The sequence below is a fragment of the Cucurbita pepo genome, chromosome LG15 (genome assembly GCF_002806865.2).
Source record: "Cucurbita pepo subsp. pepo cultivar mu-cu-16 chromosome LG15, ASM280686v2, whole genome shotgun sequence".
NCBI classification, from domain to species: Eukaryota; Viridiplantae; Streptophyta; class Magnoliopsida; order Cucurbitales; family Cucurbitaceae; genus Cucurbita; species Cucurbita pepo.
In genome coordinates, this window is record NC_036652.1 from 1529028 (window position 1) to 1548175 (window position 19148).

At 34.3% G+C, this 19148-nt stretch overlaps 2 protein-coding genes across 3 annotated transcripts; one reads left to right on the forward strand and one right to left on the reverse strand.

Moving 5' to 3' along the window:
* The first annotated feature begins 2640 nt into the window (after positions 1–2640).
* On the forward strand, positions 2641–6629 carry LOC111811177 (probable xyloglucan endotransglucosylase/hydrolase protein 30). The gene is made up of 4 exons (XM_023697926.1): positions 2641–2912; positions 2995–3095; positions 3578–3786; positions 6016–6629. Exons 1-4 carry the CDS (start codon positions 2702–2704, stop codon positions 6536–6538), a joined length of 1044 nt encoding a protein of 347 aa, XP_023553694.1. The 5' UTR covers positions 2641–2701; the 3' UTR covers positions 6539–6629.
* Positions 6630–7540: 911 nt separating this feature from the next.
* Positions 7541–18440, reverse strand: LOC111811599 (glycerol-3-phosphate acyltransferase, chloroplastic-like). 2 transcript variants are annotated; one of them, XR_002817570.1, is made up of 14 exons: positions 18143–18440; positions 17444–17541; positions 16239–16325; positions 16046–16143; positions 15390–15447; positions 12899–13000; positions 12735–12796; positions 12384–12494; positions 10990–11068; positions 9113–9232; positions 8926–9039; positions 8574–8751; positions 8134–8335; positions 7541–7800 (listed from the first exon to the last, which is right to left on the reverse strand). XR_002817570.1 is itself a non-coding variant. In XM_023698529.1 (13 exons), exons 1-12 carry the CDS (start codon positions 18423–18425, stop codon positions 8617–8619), a joined length of 1347 nt encoding a protein of 448 aa, XP_023554297.1. In that variant the 5' UTR covers positions 18426–18440; the 3' UTR covers positions 7986–8335; positions 8574–8616. The 2 variants fall into 2 exon arrangements, 1 of the variants encoding a protein (XP_023554297.1); XM_023698529.1 differs by lacking the exon at positions 7541–7800 and having other exon boundaries at positions 7986–8335.
* Positions 18441–19148: the final 708 nt, after the last annotated feature.

Below are 19148 nucleotides of genomic sequence, written 5' to 3' on the forward strand. Positions count from 1 at the left end.
TCTCCGCCGATTTCAGACGGCTGGAATTGCAAATGGAAATAAAAGGCTCGTTTTTACCATATTACCCTTCCACTCATACCTTAATTACAAAACTCCCTCCCCACCTTTCATAGGCTTCTTTTATCATATTACCTTTTTTTTTTTTAATTAACTTATTTATTAAATATAAATATAAATTTTATGTTTGATTAAATCGAAAATATTTAATTTTATATTTAATAAATTCATAAAAATTATTTTTTTAAAAAAAATAATTATTTGTTGTAAATAAATTAAATATAAATATCGAAAACTTTTATCTCTTTTTCTGTGCTGTAATAGCTGAGAAAATAATAATAATAATAAATGATTTATAACTATATTAATCTGAATTTTATTATTATTATTATTATTATTTTACAAAAATACAAGGCTTAATCATTTCTTACAAATTACAGACATATATTAATAAAGGCTTGAAGGTGTAGGTATATTTTTAGAAAGTCAATAAAAATAATGATTTTATATTTTATTTTATTTTTTATCTAAATTTTAAAATTAATAATGCAAGTTTTTAAAACTCAAAATAATTAAAATTAAATGACTAAATTAGACAATCAAAATTATATTTTATTGGATGGGAACACCTTGTCCTAATTTCGTCATTTTCCTTTTTTAAATATTAAAGGAAAAAAAAAATAGAAATCTATTGTCACCAGCTCATTTAAAAAATTATATATTTATTTTTCTGATTTTTTTTCCATAGTTTTAATTAATAAATCATACCAAAATTATGGATTTTTTTAGTCATGATAATCGTATACAAAATCCACGTCAATATATAGTACAAATTATTTTAATAAAATTATTATTATTAAAAAATAAAATTATTATCCCGTTCGTTTTAATTAAATTATTATCGAGTAAAACTCAATTGATTTAGAAATTATTCCGTCCATGCGAATATATTTCAATATAAAATATTGATTATTATTTTTTAAAAAAAAATAATAGTTAGTCACGTAACATATACATATATATATATATATATATANATATATATATATATATATATATATATATATATATAGAATACGAGTGCCTGTGCATAGCATGAAAAGTTCTATAAAAAGGTCGTGAATAATTAAAATGTTCATAAACATTTATAATAAAAAGGTCGTTGAATCATGATGTGGTTGAATGCACGACCCTCATGCATGTTGTATGTTATATGGTCATGAATTATCTCTTCAACATGTTAGGTACGAAAACGTACACTATGATAATATTCACGTTTCTTTCCTTTTCGTTGGTTTTTTTGTAGCGTGAACTTGCGCTAGCCTGTAGTCAAACCTAAGTGGAACGTTAACGAGCCCGCCTAGTTGGTTCATGCATGTGTGTAGACAAGTACTTTGCATCCACCCCTAATCGAAAGAGAAAGTATCGTCCATAAAAGCAGTCATGAAAATATAGTAGGGAAACCTCTCCCTACTATATGCATTTTAAAACCGTGCGAGATACGTAATAGGTCAAAGCGATATCTACTAATAGTGGGGTTGACCTGTTACGTATCTCTCACGATTTTAAAATGCGTCTAGTAGGAAGAGGTTTCCACACAATGATTCGTTCCCCTCTCCAAATAATGTGCGATCTCACAATTCACCCCTCTTCGAGACCCAACGTCCTCGCTGACACACCGCTCGGTGTCTAGCTCTGATACCATTCGCAGTCCAATGATTAGGATATTTAACTCCCGACAAACACACGTTTCAGATTGTGAGATCTCACATCGGTTTGAGAGGGGAACGAAACATTATTTAAAAGAGTGTGAAAACCTCTCCCTACCTACTATATGCGTTTTAAAACCGTGAGAGATACGTAACAGATCAAAGCAGACAATATCTACTAATAGTGGGTTGAAGCTGTTACAGTTAAAATCCACGAGGTTAAAACGAATTTTTAGGTACTTTCACTTCAACCCGTCATGACAAACATATAGTAACGAACTTATTTTAAACCGAAACAGTAGGGTCGTTATTGTACTTTCTAAAATCAATAAGAATAGTATTTATCTTGTTTTAATTAGATAAATTAATATTTTAAGTTAAAACAGAGATTAATTAGATAAGTTTAAATTTGTTCGTTCTAATTTTAATTTTTATATCTAAAAATAATCATTATACAACGTGGAATATTAAAAAAAAAATAGTAATTAAATATAAATATCTTAGGTGTCAAACTCCTTTTCGTGACTTTCAAATTAAGAAATTTAATCTTTTATTGTAAGCAATATGAATGGATAATCAAAATAAATACACATAAAAATAAAAATAAGTATAATTAATTAATTAATTAATTAATTAATTCAATGTTATATATATATTATAATATTCCTTTTATTCCTTTTATAAATTAGATTTATTATTTGAATAAAGGATAAGGAACCGAACTTAGAAATCCATCTCATGAAACAGTGGCTTTTCCGAAATATCGCGAAAAAAGAAGGGTAAATCTGTCATTTCCTGTTTAAAAGAATACACGTCAGCAACTTCTTAATTTCATCTAAGACTTAATTAAGCATTCAATTTCAAACCTCTCTTCTCTTCATCTTCCTCTTTTACGAACAATATTTGTGTGTATATATATATATGTGCAGAAGTAGAGAGGGAATATATACATATAGAGAGAGAAAGATAGATAGAGAGAGAGAGAGAGAGAGAATATGGATGCTTGGCTGTGTAGCAATGGAGGCTCCAATCTGTTTCTTCTTCGGATGTTGATGATCTTTTGTTTTTGTAATTTTGTTGCAAATGCTTCTTTCAATGTTACTACAATCCGTTTCAATGAAGGTTTATCGCCTCTTTTTGGAGATAGCAATCTTGTTCGTTCTCCTGACGGAAAATCCGTTCGACTTCTCCTCGATCGCTTTACCGGTATTGTTTTTTTTTTATTTGAAATTTCTCTGTTTCTGAGNTTTTTTTTTTTTTTTTTTTTCAATTTTAATGAAATTTTCAGGCTCTGGATTCATCTCGTCGAAGATGTATAATCATGGATTCTTCAGCGCCAGAATCAAATTGCCGTCCGATTACACCGCTGGAATCGTTGTAGCCTTCTACGTAAGTAGCGATTGAATGAAGTTTTGTTTAATCTCGCCTTAATTGTTTGGTTGCTGAGTAAAAGGAATCGTTGTAGCCGTCTACGTAAGTAGCGATTGGATGAAGTTTTGTTTAATCTCGCCTTAATTGTTTGGTTGCTGAGTAAAAGGAATCGTTGTAGCCTTCTCCGTAAGTAGCGATTGGATGAAGTTCTGTTTAATCTCGCCTTAATTTTTTGGTTGCTGAGAAAAATTAAGAGCCGCGAATGTTGAAAAGATAATTTCCACAAGAAATTTCGGTCAAACAGGAGTCGTAATCGTTGAATGAATTAATCGAACAGAAAACCTAGAAATGTATCGATTCAATTTCAGATTAAACAAACACTCTAAGGAAATTGAATGAGAACTTTTACTAATTTCATCCTAATTTGTTATCCTCCATGATTGCGAATGATGATCGCGGTTGAATTTTGTTTCGTTTTCGTGCATGTTCGTCCGGAACAGACCTCGAACGGAGACGTATTTGAGAAGAATCATGACGAGCTGGACTTTGAGTTCTTAGGGAACATAGACGGGAAGCCATGGAGGTTTCAGACAAATCTGTACGGAAACGGAAGCACGAACAGGGGGCGGGAGGAGCGGTACCGGCTCTGGTTCGACCCTTCCAAGGAGTTCCACCGATACAGCATTCATTGGAGCGCTCACAATATTATGTAAGTATATATCTCTATGGACTTTTCAAATACTAAATTACCTTATTTCTATGTTTAACGGTACTTTTAAAATTTTGTTTTCAGTTTTTTATTTTTTATTTCTAAATTCTTTAAGAGTTTTTTTGGGCTAATAAATTTGAAATTTGATTCAAACACGTATAGCTGATTTTAGCAATATAATTTAAAATTTTTAAAATGGTAACTTTCTAAATTTTACTTTCACATCAAATTTTATCTTTTATTTTAATAAAAAATAATTTTAATTAACTTTTACCATATATATGTATATATTGTAAATTTATTATTTTTTTTTTTTGTAAAATTGAAAAAAATGGTAACAACGATCTTAAAATTTTATAATATTCTGTATAATATTTGTAAATTTCTAATTTTTGCTTGTCACATCAAATTTTATATTTTATTTTAATAAAAAATAATTTTAAAATTCAAATGTATATTTTTAACTCATTTATAAAGTAAGGTAAAAAATAAAGCATTAAAATCTTATCAAAACTTACCCAAAATTTGAAGTATATTTCGTAAATTAACTCTTAAATTTGAAGTGTATTTCGTAAATTAACTTTTAAAACGTATATATTTCGTTACAATAACTTTTAAAACGTGTATAGATATATATATATATATATATAATAAATGGTAATGGTAATTGGAAAGGGTGGATTGCGTGTAGAATTTGATGGATGGCGATGGTTGGTTTGGTTCCATCGTGAATTGAGTGGCCATTAAATAAAGATCGACATAAATTATTTTCTGGTCATTTTCAGTTTTTCTTTCTAAATCGGTTGAGGAATTTCATTATTTCAGTTTTCCTTTTGAGGAATTGATTACATGAATGGTAACTGAGAATGACAAATGATGACTTTCTGGTTTTCTGGTTTGAAAAACACAAAGTATTATTTGTTTGGTTCTATATTTTTTTCATTTTAAAATTAAATCTTAGCTAAATTACAAATATTAAACTATTTAATCGTTGATCATAGAAGGTAAGTGTGATGCATTTATTATTCTAATTCATTTATGAATCATTTTAGTAATAATTGAAGTGATGAATTTATTAATTGTGAGTTCCTATTAAGTAATTCCCTCTTTGGTTTGTTTGTCATTTAATCTTTTGATTTTGAATCGACATGGTGTTTTCTAATACCATATGATTGAATGAACTGCATGGTGCAAAGTCAAGAGTCAGCATCTTTTTATTATTATTTTTTTTAGTGTGAATTTGTGAACAAAGCTACAATTTTGGATCACATGGCAAAGTAAACACTACCCATTCACAAAAGATGGATCCATGTGATGCCATTGCTTTGCGTACTCTTTAAGACTTCGGATAAGAATTTTTGTTTAGGGTCTCCTCTTAATTCTTCCGCTCCCTAATTTATCACCTCTCTCTCGGAAATTGTGATGCGTACTATGATAATAAGTTCGTTATTTAGAATTAATTTAAACTTTTAACCTCGAGAAAAACAACTATATATATATATATATTTATTTATTTTTATTTTATTATTATTTTTAGTTATGTTTATGTTGACTTGCAACATAGTTATTAATATGATGTTCACGTGTGTTTGTGTGTATATATGTATGTATATATATACATAATTATTGAGCTATGTTTTGGTTGACTTAGAACATAGTTATTCATATGATGTTCGTGTGTGTATGTATGTATATATGTATATAATTATTGAGCTATGTTTATGTTAACTTAGAACATAGTTATTCATATGGTGTTCGTGTATGTGTATGTGTATGTGTGTGTATATATATAATTATTGAGCTACGTTTATGTTGGCTTAGAACATAATTATTCATATGATGTTCGTGTGTGTATGTATGTATATATGTATATATATAATCATTAAGTTCTATGTTCTACGTAAACATAAACATAGTTATGATGTTCGTGTGTGTATGTATGCATGCATATAATCATTGAGCTATGTTTATGTTTATGTTGACTTAGAACATAGTTATTCATATGATGTTTGTGTGTGTATGTATATATGTGTATGTATAATCATTAAGTTATGTTTAATGTTGACTTAAAACGTAGTTATTAATATAATATAATATATATATATATATACGAAAAACAACTGTAATATGAAGTTCACGAGAAAAGTAACTATATGATAGAAAAATTTGNTTTTTTTTTTTTTTTTTTTTTTTTTTTTTTTTTTTTTTTTTTTTTTTGAAACTCTGTAGATTTTACATTGACGAAGTTCCCATTAGAGAAGTGGTGAGAAATGAAGCAATGGGTGGAGATTACCCATCAAAGCCAATGTCTTTATACGCCACAATTTGGGATGCCAGCAATTGGGCAACCTCAGGAGGCAAATACAAAGTTAACTATAAATATGCACCCTTTGTTTCTGAATTCAAGGACTTTGTTTTGGATGGTTGCACCTCTGATCCCATTCAAGAAGTTCTAGAAGCTTCCAATTGCACCAAGCTCAACGCCCGTCTTAACGCTCGAGACTTTGCCACTATAACCGCGGGGCGTCGCGCTGCCATGCGCAACTTTCGCGAGCATTATATGTACTATTCATACTGTTACGATTTACTCCGATACCCTACTCCGCCTCCTGAATGCGTCATTATTTTAACTGAACAACAGCGTTTCAAGAATACTGGAAGGCTAAAGTTCGGCGGTAGCCATCGCCGTCGCTCGAAACGGCGCAACAAGAAGAACCCAAGTGATTTTTTGAACAATGAATCTAGTATGTAATAATGTGTGCGCACGTAAGTAATTTTTTAGTCTGTTTATAAATTTGGTGTATGTTGTTTCAATAATAAACTTTTATAAATATATTTGTTTATTTTCAAATTATTCTCAGCTTCTTATTGTGATTTTTTATTTGATTAGGATAATAATTATAATAAAAATTAGTTAATTTTTAAATATCATTATGGGTTAATATGGTAAGTAATTAAAACTTAATATTTTCATGCTATCAACAAAGCCACGTGGATAAATTAGTTAGGGGATGTAACTGTCTAGGACAGCTGTACCATGCTTCTATGATTGATGACCCATGCCACGTGGACTTTTGATATTGACGTTTGCTTCGAAGAGTGGAGTATTTGCTGGTCACATGAATTTGGATTAATATTTTTGTTTATTTAAATAATTAAAATGATTTATTCGTTTGTATTTTTAATTTAGTTGGCATGATTTGAAAGTTTGATTTAATCACTTATATTTAGAATTTTTTTAATTATACGATATATTTAGAATTTTTTTAATTATACGATTCTTGTCCCACAACCTTTCATATTATAAAAATTTAGATCGAGACTTAGATCACGAAAGTTCATAATTTTATCTTCAAATTTAAATTGATATCATATAAGTTTACTATCAACTTATTTTAACCTACATTCCAAGCCCCTTGGCTTAAGTGAACTACTTCATGACGCGTATATATTATGGTATAGGCGGGTGTCTTAGACGCGTATATGTTATGGTATAGGCGGGTGTCTTAGATGCGTATATGTTATGGTATAAGCGGGTGTCCTAGACGCGTATATGTTATGGTATAAGCGGGTGTCTTAGACGTCTTCCAATAGAAATGAATTTTTGAGGATAATGTCAAGTGGCATAGGTGGTTCAATATTACAAAGCGTCCCATGAGTTAGGTTGATATATAGGGTCAGACTCCAATACAATATGTGGAAATGACTCGACACAAACGTAAATTCATGCCTCAATAGTATTCCGATGAGTAGATGTTCAAAAGGTCTTAGTTATAAAATTGATGTATAATTCAACTTATAGTAAGCGTGATTGAAATACATAAAAAGCGCACCTGCAACTAATCAACTTTTTGTATTGTATTGGGTTTGCAATAGTCATTCCGTTATGTTTGCCTTTGCCATCAGTAGGTCGTGGTAAGAAGATGAATCAAACGTCTAGCACAATATGGCAAAGGATGAAATCTGAATTTCGATACGGATTGAGAGACTCGTTCTTTCTTCTCTCTCATACATCTAATTGATGGAAAACATTGTCAGTCACATTGTGACAACCATATCGCTTATAGATTTTGGTTACACATTCCAATGTTCAGATACTAAAACGAAAAGCCCAAAAAGAACAATTTTCTAACACTCATACAGGAATGAGAATTTGAAGAAAATTATTGTATTGTTCTATAACGATCTATATATATATATATCCAAAAGTATCAGACTGAAAGAGAAGAAATGGTACAAATTGAAAATTAATAATTCCTGAGATATATAAACATGAAAATGGCAGTGAACATATACACCTATATATAAAATGAGTCCATCCTAAGAGATGAAAGATCTGTACATTACCAAGAGGCCAAGTATTTGAGGCAGCTTCAATGTCTATTGAAATGCACATGCCTTGGGGTAGGGACAGGCCTGTAAATCAGCAAAATTCCCTCGAGACGTCGATGACGAGTGACAGAATTGATTTCCTCTTACAGTTCGTGCACGAATTGAATGACCAGTGTTGTTCTGTGAGTCGCAAAATTGTGTCAAATTATGTCATGACCTGCACGTTGTAAAAGAAGATGGAAAGATAAATGGTACAGAAATCCATTCGAAATGTAAAAGAGTGAAAGATCGAGTTATCAACTTTTAGATTATTAAGCCATGCTTAATTTACTAAGCTATGCTCATTTTGACTATTGGTTTCTGCATCAACTAATCATAATCACAAACATCGATGGCGTTAGACAGTTTTTCTATTATTTTTCAGGATTTCCAGCAAATATCAGGATTTGAAGTACCTGATTATATAATGAACTGATCTAGAAAAACGATTGCAAATGACTAGATCCAAGGTTGCGACAAAGAGACATCTGCAGTTGATGCTCTTAGTGCTTGTCTGCCGTAAATAGCAGCTTTGAGCACATTATATTGCATGGACACAGAATCAAACAGAGCCTTTGAGTATGCCTCCCTAGCCTGCCAAACCCCCGGTTTAATGAGAACAAAAAACATTGTATTTGTGCTTTATAAATAAATTCTCACACTCCTAGATTTAACAGTATGTTTACTTCGTACGAATCGAAACAATAAATCGAGCACAATATTTTACTACCTCCTTATACTCCATAAAAATTTAAAGATCAGACAGACCTCATCAGGATTTCTGTGGGTAGCAGCAATGGCCTCGAAGCTGATTGCAGGAGCCAAAGACAAGCCCACCCCATTAAAGGAAATCACTCTTTTTTCTCCAATTTCAATTTCTACCTGGAAAAAAGGAAGAGTTAATTAATATATAAAAATGTAATGAAATTAAAAAGGAATGAAAGGTTATATATACCTTTGAAGGAGGTGGCATGATGTCATAACATAATAAAGCAAGGGGACACAAATGCCCAGGAACACCCGAGTGTTGAATGAGCCTTCTCATGTTGTCCATTGAAGAAGCATCAAAGGGTGCCTGACCCTCTAATATCAGTACGAACTACTTTTGTATATATAAAATAATTGAATATAACAATTTCAAAGACATAGACTGAACTAAAAGAGATTCGAACACAAGAAGAAATTGTGATGTCCTACATTGGTTAGAGAGGAGAAAAAACCACCATTTATAAGGGTGTGGAAACCTTCCCCTAGCAGACGTGTTTTAAAGCCTTGAGGGAAAACCCGAAAGGGAAAGCCCAAAGGACAATATCTACTAGCGGTGGATCTGGGCCGTTACAAATGGTATCAGAGCCAGACACCGGACGATGTGCCAGCCTTCTCACTGTTTCCCGAAAGGGGGTAGACATGTGGCGGGGGGGTGGATTTGGAGGCGGTCCCACATCGATTGGAGGAAGGAAAGAGTGCCAGCAAGGACACTGGGCCCCGAAGGGGGGTGGATTATGATATCCTACATTGGTTGGGGAGGAGAACAAACCACCATTTATAAGGGTGTGGAAACCTTCCCCTACCAGACGTGTTTTAAAGCCTTGAGGGGAAGCCCGAAAGGGAAAGTCCAAAGAGGACAATATCTGCTACCGGTGGATCTGGGCCGTTACAGAAATGATAAATAAAGTGTACAAAATGGAGTAAAGAACAGGCTTTTGTTGGTCCTTTTCTATGTTTACGAAAAATTGATTTAGAGAATGAAAATGGGGAAGTCCCAAGATAAGGTGTGAAGGGGAAGAGGCCACAGAACTATGAAACCCCACACCTCATTCACTCCTTACTATCGTGGAGATCTTCTAACCAAGACAGGCCAAAAATTTTCGTTGTACCCTTATCTACAAAATAATAAGAGTACTGTTCAGTATTCCCCTTCCTGTTCTTATTTTTGTGGTATGTGCATGAAATTAGAAGACCAGTACACAAACCACTGACATAAAAAATCAGAACACAAGAATGAATATTTTAAACTGAATTACTAACCAAAGCTCACTACTGCAACGAGAAATTAGATATGCCTCTGCATATTCGTCTTTATTCAAGGTAAAGAGAACTTACTGGTGACCATTCTCCAGATGATGGATCCAATCGGTCCCGGCCACCACTTGGTGCAATCCAAATGAGTTGCGATCCACCCCTATGTAAAATTTACCGCTGATGAAGACATAAAAATGGAAAATAGGAAAGAACATATTGAGGCTTAAAAGAGCAATAAATTTAAGATATTTGGAATCGACAATTTTATGACGGGTAAAACACAGCATAGAAACTGTTGGATGGAAGTCCCACATCGGCTAATTTAGGGAATGATCATGGATTTATAATAATCAAGAAATACTCTCTCCATTTGTCGAATTAGAAGCCTTTGCGCAATTTGGTATGAGGCCTTTTGGGGAAGCCCAAAGCAAAGCCATGCTGGACAATATCATACCATTGTGGAGAGTCGTGTTCATCTAACATGGTATCAGAGCCATGCCCTAAATTAGCCATGTCAATAGAATCCCTAAATGTCGAACAAAGGACTCCAAAAGAAAAGGGAGTCGAGGCTCCTCGAAGGCATAGTAAAAAATGACTAAGACTCCAAAAGAAAAGGAGTTGAGCCTCAATTAAGGGGAGGCGTATTTTGTTCGAGGGGAGATATTGGNCAGTACACAAACCACTGACATAAAAAATCAGAACACAAGAATGAATATTTTAAACTGAATTACTAACCAAAGCTCACTACTGCAACGAGAAATTAGATATGCCTCTGCATATTCGTCTTTATTCAAGGTAAAGAGAACTTACTGGTGACCATTCTCCAGATGATGGATCCAATCGGTCCCGGCCACCACTTGGTGCAATCCAAATGAGTTGCGATCCACCCCTATGTAAAATTTACCGCTGATGAAGACATAAAAATGGAAAATAGGAAAGAACATATTGAGGCTTAAAAGAGCAATAAATTTAAGATATTTGGAATCGACAATTTTATGACGGGTAAAACACAGCATAGAAACTGTTGGATGGAAGTCCCACATCGGCTAATTTAGGGAATGATCATGGATTTATAATAATCAAGAAATACTCTCTCCATTTGTCGAATTAGAAGCCTTTGCGCAATTTGGTATGAGGCCTTTTGGGGAAGCCCAAAGCAAAGCCATGCTGGACAATATCATACCATTGTGGAGAGTCGTGTTCATCTAACATGGTATCAGAGCCATGCCCTAAATTAGCCATGTCAATAGAATCCCTAAATGTCGAACAAAGGACTCCAAAAGAAAAGGGAGTCGAGGCTCCTCGAAGGCATAGTAAAAAATGACTAAGACTCCAAAAGAAAAGGAGTTGAGCCTCAATTAAGGGGAGGCGTATTTTGTTCGAGGGGAGATATTGGATGGAAGTCCCACATCGACTAATTTAGAGAATGATCATGAGTTTATAATCAAGGAATACTCTCTCCATTGGTATGAGACCTTTTGGGGAAGCCCAAAGCAAAGCCCATGAGAGCATATGCTCAAAGTGGACAATATCATACCACTGTGGAGAGTTGTGTTCATCTAACAAAAACGAGTTGTGTTCATCTAACAAAAACAAGCTTTTTNTCCCACATCGGCTAATTTAGGGAATGATCATGGATTTATAATAATCAAGAAATACTCTCTCCATTTGTCGAATTAGAAGCCTTTGCGCAATTTGGTATGAGGCCTTTTGGGGAAGCCCAAAGCAAAGCCATGCTGGACAATATCATACCATTGTGGAGAGTCGTGTTCATCTAACATGGTATCAGAGCCATGCCCTAAATTAGCCATGTCAATAGAATCCCTAAATGTCGAACAAAGGACTCCAAAAGAAAAGGGAGTCGAGGCTCCTCGAAGGCATAGTAAAAAATGACTAAGACTCCAAAAGAAAAGGAGTTGAGCCTCAATTAAGGGGAGGCGTATTTTGTTCGAGGGGAGATATTGGATGGAAGTCCCACATCGACTAATTTAGAGAATGATCATGAGTTTATAATCAAGGAATACTCTCTCCATTGGTATGAGACCTTTTGGGGAAGCCCAAAGCAAAGCCCATGAGAGCATATGCTCAAAGTGGACAATATCATACCACTGTGGAGAGTTGTGTTCATCTAACAAAAACGAGTTGTGTTCATCTAACAAAAACAAGCTTTTTTTCCCCTTAGCTGCTACTAGTGGTATAGGTACCTTAAAAGTAAAGCCATCTCCTTTAGACTTCGTGTGTTTGCTTTCCTTTTTGTTTCTGCAAGCTCGGGAATATCAAACATGTGCTTTTTTGAATAAACACAAATAAGATTTCTGCATTTGTAAATTGAGTCAGTTTAGCTAAATAATTAGATATACTGGAACGGCCCAAGCCCACCAATAGCAGATATTGTCCTCTTTGAGCTTTTCCTTTCGGACTTCCCCTCAACTCAAGGCTTTAAAATGCGTCTGCTAGGAAAAGGTTTCCACACCTTTAAAAAGGGTGTTTCGTTCTCCTTCCCGTAGATATCACATATACAATCTGATAAATTGAAAGGAACATTATATTGGAACCTTCCAATGCTGAAGGGCTTGCAAAGAGGGTCTACAATAACTCTATCCCCAGCTACATATATCTGCAAGACAGAAAAGATACTCAGTTTATGCCAGCACTTACTAAATTCCCTCAAAATTTTAGCTGAACATTGCAGGGGTATACCGAAAAGAAGTAGGCGTACCATGTTTTCAGCAATATATGGACTTGTCTTTTCAAGCAACAATGAAATAATAGCTGGATCTGCTTCAGTCTGATGATTTGATATCAAGACAACATTGTGACCCTGAAATGAAATGTCATGAACAATCAGAGGCCTTCAGCATGGCAACAGGTTGGAAGAAATAAAGTTTTACAAGTCGCAAAAGAGAAACAGGAAAACCAGTCAGCAAAATATCAAACAACAGAACTCAATGAATTGCTTCTCTTTATGTAACGTCCCGTTAAGTTTTTAAAAATAATAATAATAAAAATAAAATAAACAGAAGAAAAAAAAGGGCATTCCCACAATTCCACTATCCAATCCACATTCTTAAAAAAAAAAAATAATAATAATAAATAAATAAATTCCATTCTGCCATAATATTTCTTTTTACAAACATAAACCTCCTAACAACCTCCTACATAATGTACATTGTTCTGTCCGTGGTACTGCACAGATTCAAGCTCACAAAAAGTAATGTTATTGTTTCGAGACCATTTCAGTAAGTCAATTTCCAAATTTTCTTTTTGTCAGAATTCATCAATTTCCTTACAAATCTCTTAAAGTGTTGGAAAAGAAATACCAAAATGATCCCCATGTCCTCGAGAAATCGTAGTAAGTTATATCTTAGATTTTCTTCTCGTTTATTCAAATTTTGTTACAATTATTTAGATTTTAGTTAGAAATTAAATAACAACCAGTCTAGCCAATAGCCATTTTTTTTAAAGTAATGTAAACTAAACCAAAGTAAAACAGAGGCAGAGAAGGAAAAAATATAAAATATTGGAAATGAATGATCCAAGCAGCATAACATAATATTGACATCTTTTAAATTTAAGCTTTACTACCAACCACAATTTAGAAACAATAAAAACGTGGAATTCGATTTTTACTTAGGCCGTTTTAGAGTCGTATTTCACATTGTTAGTTGGATTATTAATTAAAATGTGAAATACCAACGAAAGGTGACGAACGGTGCGATAGAAAGCGAACCCCATCAACCTTTGGAGCAGCTCTCGAGGAACAAAAGCTTACGTTTAGCTAATTAGGGAGTACTTTAGCTAAAGACAACCAAGTAAGTGGCCTTACTATATGATAGGTTAGAAATTGTATGAGTTATGATGGTGTATGAGTTGTATCGTATGATGTCGTATACTATTATACGATGATGTATGAGTTATGATGCTTGATGATGTGCGTAATATATATATTTCGATGACTGACGTACTTGATATGCTTGAGGCACTTTATGGCAATATGATGAGTATGATGATTGCATGACGTTTTATCTTAATATGATGATGTTTTCCATATTGAGCATGTTATATGATGATGAATGCCATATTGCATCATGTCGTTAGATCGACATAGGACACGACCCTAAGAGCATGAAAACGATATAAATATAAATATCCATGAACATGTGTTATTTAATGTAACAAAGAGATGAGACTAGAGGGTTGTGTCAGAAGAGATGATAAGATAGACATTAGAGGGACCTCATGCATATTGTATGTTCATAAGCATGAGGATACTTCCCCCAGAGATGATGAGTGTGGACGTGCACAGTATGCTGAGCAGGGTGTTCATGAGGAGCATGATACTATGGGGTTCCGCTGACCTCTGGACGTCGCTACAAATTAGCTTGACCAAAGGGTCCAACGGGTGTGCGAGCGCCTTGGGGATTCCACTCGCACGTGTGGGTCGTGTGTAGAGAAGTACTACACATCCAATTTGTTCGAGACTAAAGGCTACCCCTAGATGAGCTAGAGATAGATCCCAAGAGCATGATTGCATATGTTTGCATTTGCATGGCCCCCTATAGAGGGCCACTTATTGAGTATTCTTCGAAATACTCAGACCGTGTGCTACATCATTTTTCAAGTAAAAGCAAGTCGCACCTGTACGGAGGACGGCGACATCGCAAACAGAGACTATGGCACATGCATAGGGTGACTCATATTTAAATTCCTAGTTTTCAGTTAGAATAGGTTGCTTTTCCTTTCATTGTTTTAAATTATTTTGTATTTGTTTTTAATTTCTCTAAATCTCAGTATTTCGTATTTAAACACGTAAGACCATGGCTATGTTTTTTTAGGGAAGAGGATGTTTTAAATGTTTTCGACATTTATACTATGATGAGGTTTGCTTTTAAGAATTATATTTCTACATAAATGATGAGCATGAGACGTTAGTAGACTCTGAGTCAGAAATTTAGGGCCTTACAATGGTACAGAAGAAGAGCTTAGATAAATGCTAGGAATTAGCATACCAATCTATTTTAAAGCGGTTAGATTGTTACTTGGATACGGCAATGAAAGAATATATTTGAACGTGACAGTTGAACTAATGGGGGAGATTTATGACTTATCTTCGCTTTATCGAGATCATTAAAGAAACTTAAGCAATGATCAGCAAAATTAACCCAAAATCATCACATAATAGAGAAATGATGAACCTTGTAGATAGATACCTGATGGAGCTTCTCCTCTATATCCTTGAAAAGAAAAGGGTTACCAACAAATGAATTTCTGCAGAAAAATTTCTATAAGGCATCAGGACAGAGGCAAACATACAGGAAAGAAGCTAACGCCGTTAAGTCAACAGGTAACTTAAATTGATCATAGAAAAGATTGCTTTCACTGTCAACACTTGCATCGATCTCTAAATTGATCATAAAATTTTGATCGGTTATTTTGATCACACGTATGAACAGTCCAGATTAGGAAAACAAATAATAAAAAATGACAATATCACAAGATAAAAAGAATTGATGAAAACTTGCAACCTGTGATGCCATCCATGGAAAGATTTTTTTCCCTAAAACAATGAAGCTTGAGAAATACCAAAATAATAATGATAATAATCACCCTTGCAAAATGGACTTGCTCAATCATGATCTAAGCTTTATTTGAAAAGCAAAGACCAAGTTATGATTCGCAAACGTCACAATTCACCAGATCACAATTCTGAAAAGTCAGAGCTCAAACATGTTTATTTCAAAAAGAAGCATTTCCTAACGTACCCAAAAAAAAAAAAGGGGATGTAATTTCTCATAAGAGAGTAAACAGAACCAGTGGATAACAACATATCTGATATACCGATTGAAAGACCAAATTTCCAACTTACTCAAAATCAATCAGTGGACGGACATAGTTCTGACCAAACGTGTAGTAATCAAAAGGCTCTCGAACTGCTTTGTGGTGTGGTGAGAAGACAAAAGGTTCCTGAAATATTACTGCTATGTCTCAGACAAGAGAACATTCAGTTGTCTTTCTTAAAAGCTTTTTCATACTGTAGTTGAAATAAAATCATATACTACCTCCACATCCAGCAATATGCGATCTAATGCAACAGTCATGTTAGACAAAACAATTTCATCTGCCTTTGGATTTCCACTCTTAAGAACCTGAAAATAAGGGACATGGAATTAATACTTTAAAAATACACCGTGATTAAAAAAAAAAAAAAAACAAAAACAAAAACAAAAACAAAAGCAAAACAAAAGACAGTGAACTTAGAAGGGAAGAGAACATTCTATAAAAGAGGTCTTGTATTGGGATAGCTAAAACCCTCGCTCAGTGAATCCAAGGACAGAGACAAGGCTGCTTGAGTATCTAAATGTTGATTCTATAAGCAATTCTAGATTTACAATTAAGGTGCACGATGTTACAACAAGTCAAAGGGAGAACATAGACAAAACGTAGACATAACAGTGTCATCCCTTCACTTTATGATCCAACATCTACATTTCATTTTCTAAGCATCTTTGCACTTCATCAAACAATTACATTTTTACATCTTTTATGGGAAAATTCTACAGGTTGCAGACAAACTTTAAAAAAGATTATTTAGATTGTAAAATGACAATGGCGTAGAGTACAGTATGTAAGCTTTCTAAGAGGTTAAGTTACAAAGAACCAACCAACATAACCCTTAGTCAATAGTATAAATGCCTCAACAATGAGTAGGCTCTAATTAGTTCCTTGTCCGAAGGGTTTTCTCGACTCCCTGCCCTTGGGTGTTTCTTCATTTTGGTCACTGCAAGCACCTTATGTCTCTTATTTTTAAAATAAAAAAATAAATAAATAGTAAGAGTAGTCAAGAAAAAGTTATCTTAAATGATGCACGTCCAATCTGCCTCCTTACAATATCTGTATTCACTCAGCTCAATTTGTTCCCAACGCGAACTATAATCATTTCTGATGGAACTTCTTAGACTTAGATTCCTCTAATAACCAGAATTACAGAATTTAAGCATGGAAACTCTGAAATTAATTAATGTAGCTAAGAAATCCCTTAAAAATTAATCAAGATATTAGAGAGAATACTGCAAATAAATCCAAGGAACAAGTCAAAAGCAACAATCAAAATGAATAAGCGAATGAAACAAGTGAATTTGATAGAACGGAAGCACTGAACAATCCAAGAGAAGTTCCCGCAAGTCAGAGAATAACACTCATCAAACAAAATAATACATCTGATGAATTTATCAAGAGGGAAAACCAACAAAGAGGGAACTTTTACGGCATTTTTATAATTCTGATACAATTCTTCCATTCCTGCAGCAACATTTGAAGGCAGCCTTCCAGCTTCTGCCTCCCTCCTGATGTAGGAGAGCAACTCTGCAGATAAGATAAATCAACATTCTACACATTGCCTAAACAAGATTGCTTTCTTTTTATTAAAAAAAAGAAAAATTGCTAAAAAAAATAAATCAGAGGAACAAGAAGTATTAAAAAGAAAGATTGGTGTNAAAAAAAAAAAAAAAAAAAAAAAAAAAAAATTGAACTACCACCGAGTGGTTTATTACACGAAGGGTGGGTGCGGGTATCATTGCCTCAGACTAAGAAACTTCAACAAAATACATCATTTAAGTCCCTAATTTCCCAGGACAAGACAGAACATGGATAATGGATACTGACAACATCTGATCCAGGAGAGGGATATAAGACAACAAAAGGTGGAGTAAAAGAGATTTTACTTCCCGGTACAATAAGTAACTAAAGTTATATCCCATCTCACTAAAAATAAAACACTAGCAAGCTCATACAAAATTGCTGAGCTGATGAAGCACATAAGAATCCAATAAACGGATCTAGCGAAAGCCGAGTCATAACCATCGAACAATTAAGCAAACTTGAAGAACCAGTTTCTAATTACATCCCCATTCGCAATGTAAACAACAATAAATCACGAGAAATAAAAGAAAAGTAAGGAAAAAACCTTGTTCAGAGCGAACATCAAGGAATGCGCGGGAATGCGGCAGGTGATTCCTCGTTTCATCAGCGGAGGCAGCGGTATGAGCGGAGTGCTTGAAGTCGTGCAGAAGCTCCGCCGTTGATCTGGAAGCAACGGAGCAGGAGCAGGCGAGGTTGGGAGGTTGGAAGTGGGGAGAAAGGGGGAGGAGAGTGAGAGAAGAGGAGGAGGGAGGAGAGAGAGAAACCCTAGAGGAAGAGAGAGAGAGAGGAGAAGGTAAGGAAGAAGAAGAAGAAGAGAGGATAAACATAGTAAGGGGGGGGGGGGAAATGGGAGATGTGATGAAGCGTTGGAGAAGAAGTCGGACGTAATGATCCAGAGGCGTTTTTAAAGAGAATCGGAGGATTTTGGAATTAGGAATTAAAACCCCTTTTTTTTTTTTCTTTTTTTTTTTTTTAATATTTTTTCCCTTGTGTCCGACACGTGCTTTAAAACGACGTCGGATGGTTGGGGGAATTGGGGAGTGAAGAGAATGGCTGTGGTCCCACCAGGAAATTTTCTTTTTCATTTTTTCTTTTTTTCTTTAATTTTTTTGCCCGTGTGTCTGACACGTGCTTCAAAACGACATCGGATGGTTAGGGGACTGGGAGAGAAGAAGAGAATGCTATGGTCCCACCAGGAATTTTTATTTTTTTTTCTTTTAATTTTTTTGCTCGTGTGTCTGACACGTGTTATAAAACGACGTCGGATGGTTAGGAGAATTGGGAGTGAAGAGAATGGCTGTGGTCCCACCAGGAAATTTTCTTTTTTCATTTTTTCTTTTTTCTTTAATTTCTTTGCCCGTGTGTGTGACACGTGCTTCAAACGACGTCGGATGGTTAGGGGAACTGGGAGAAAAGAAGAGAATGGCGGTGGTCCCACAAGGCTTTTCCTTTTTTTTTCTCTCCCTTTTTTCCGTGTGTCCGGCACGTGCTTTAAAACGGCGTCGGATGGTTAGGCGAATTGGGAGAGAAGAAGAGAATGCTGTGGTCCC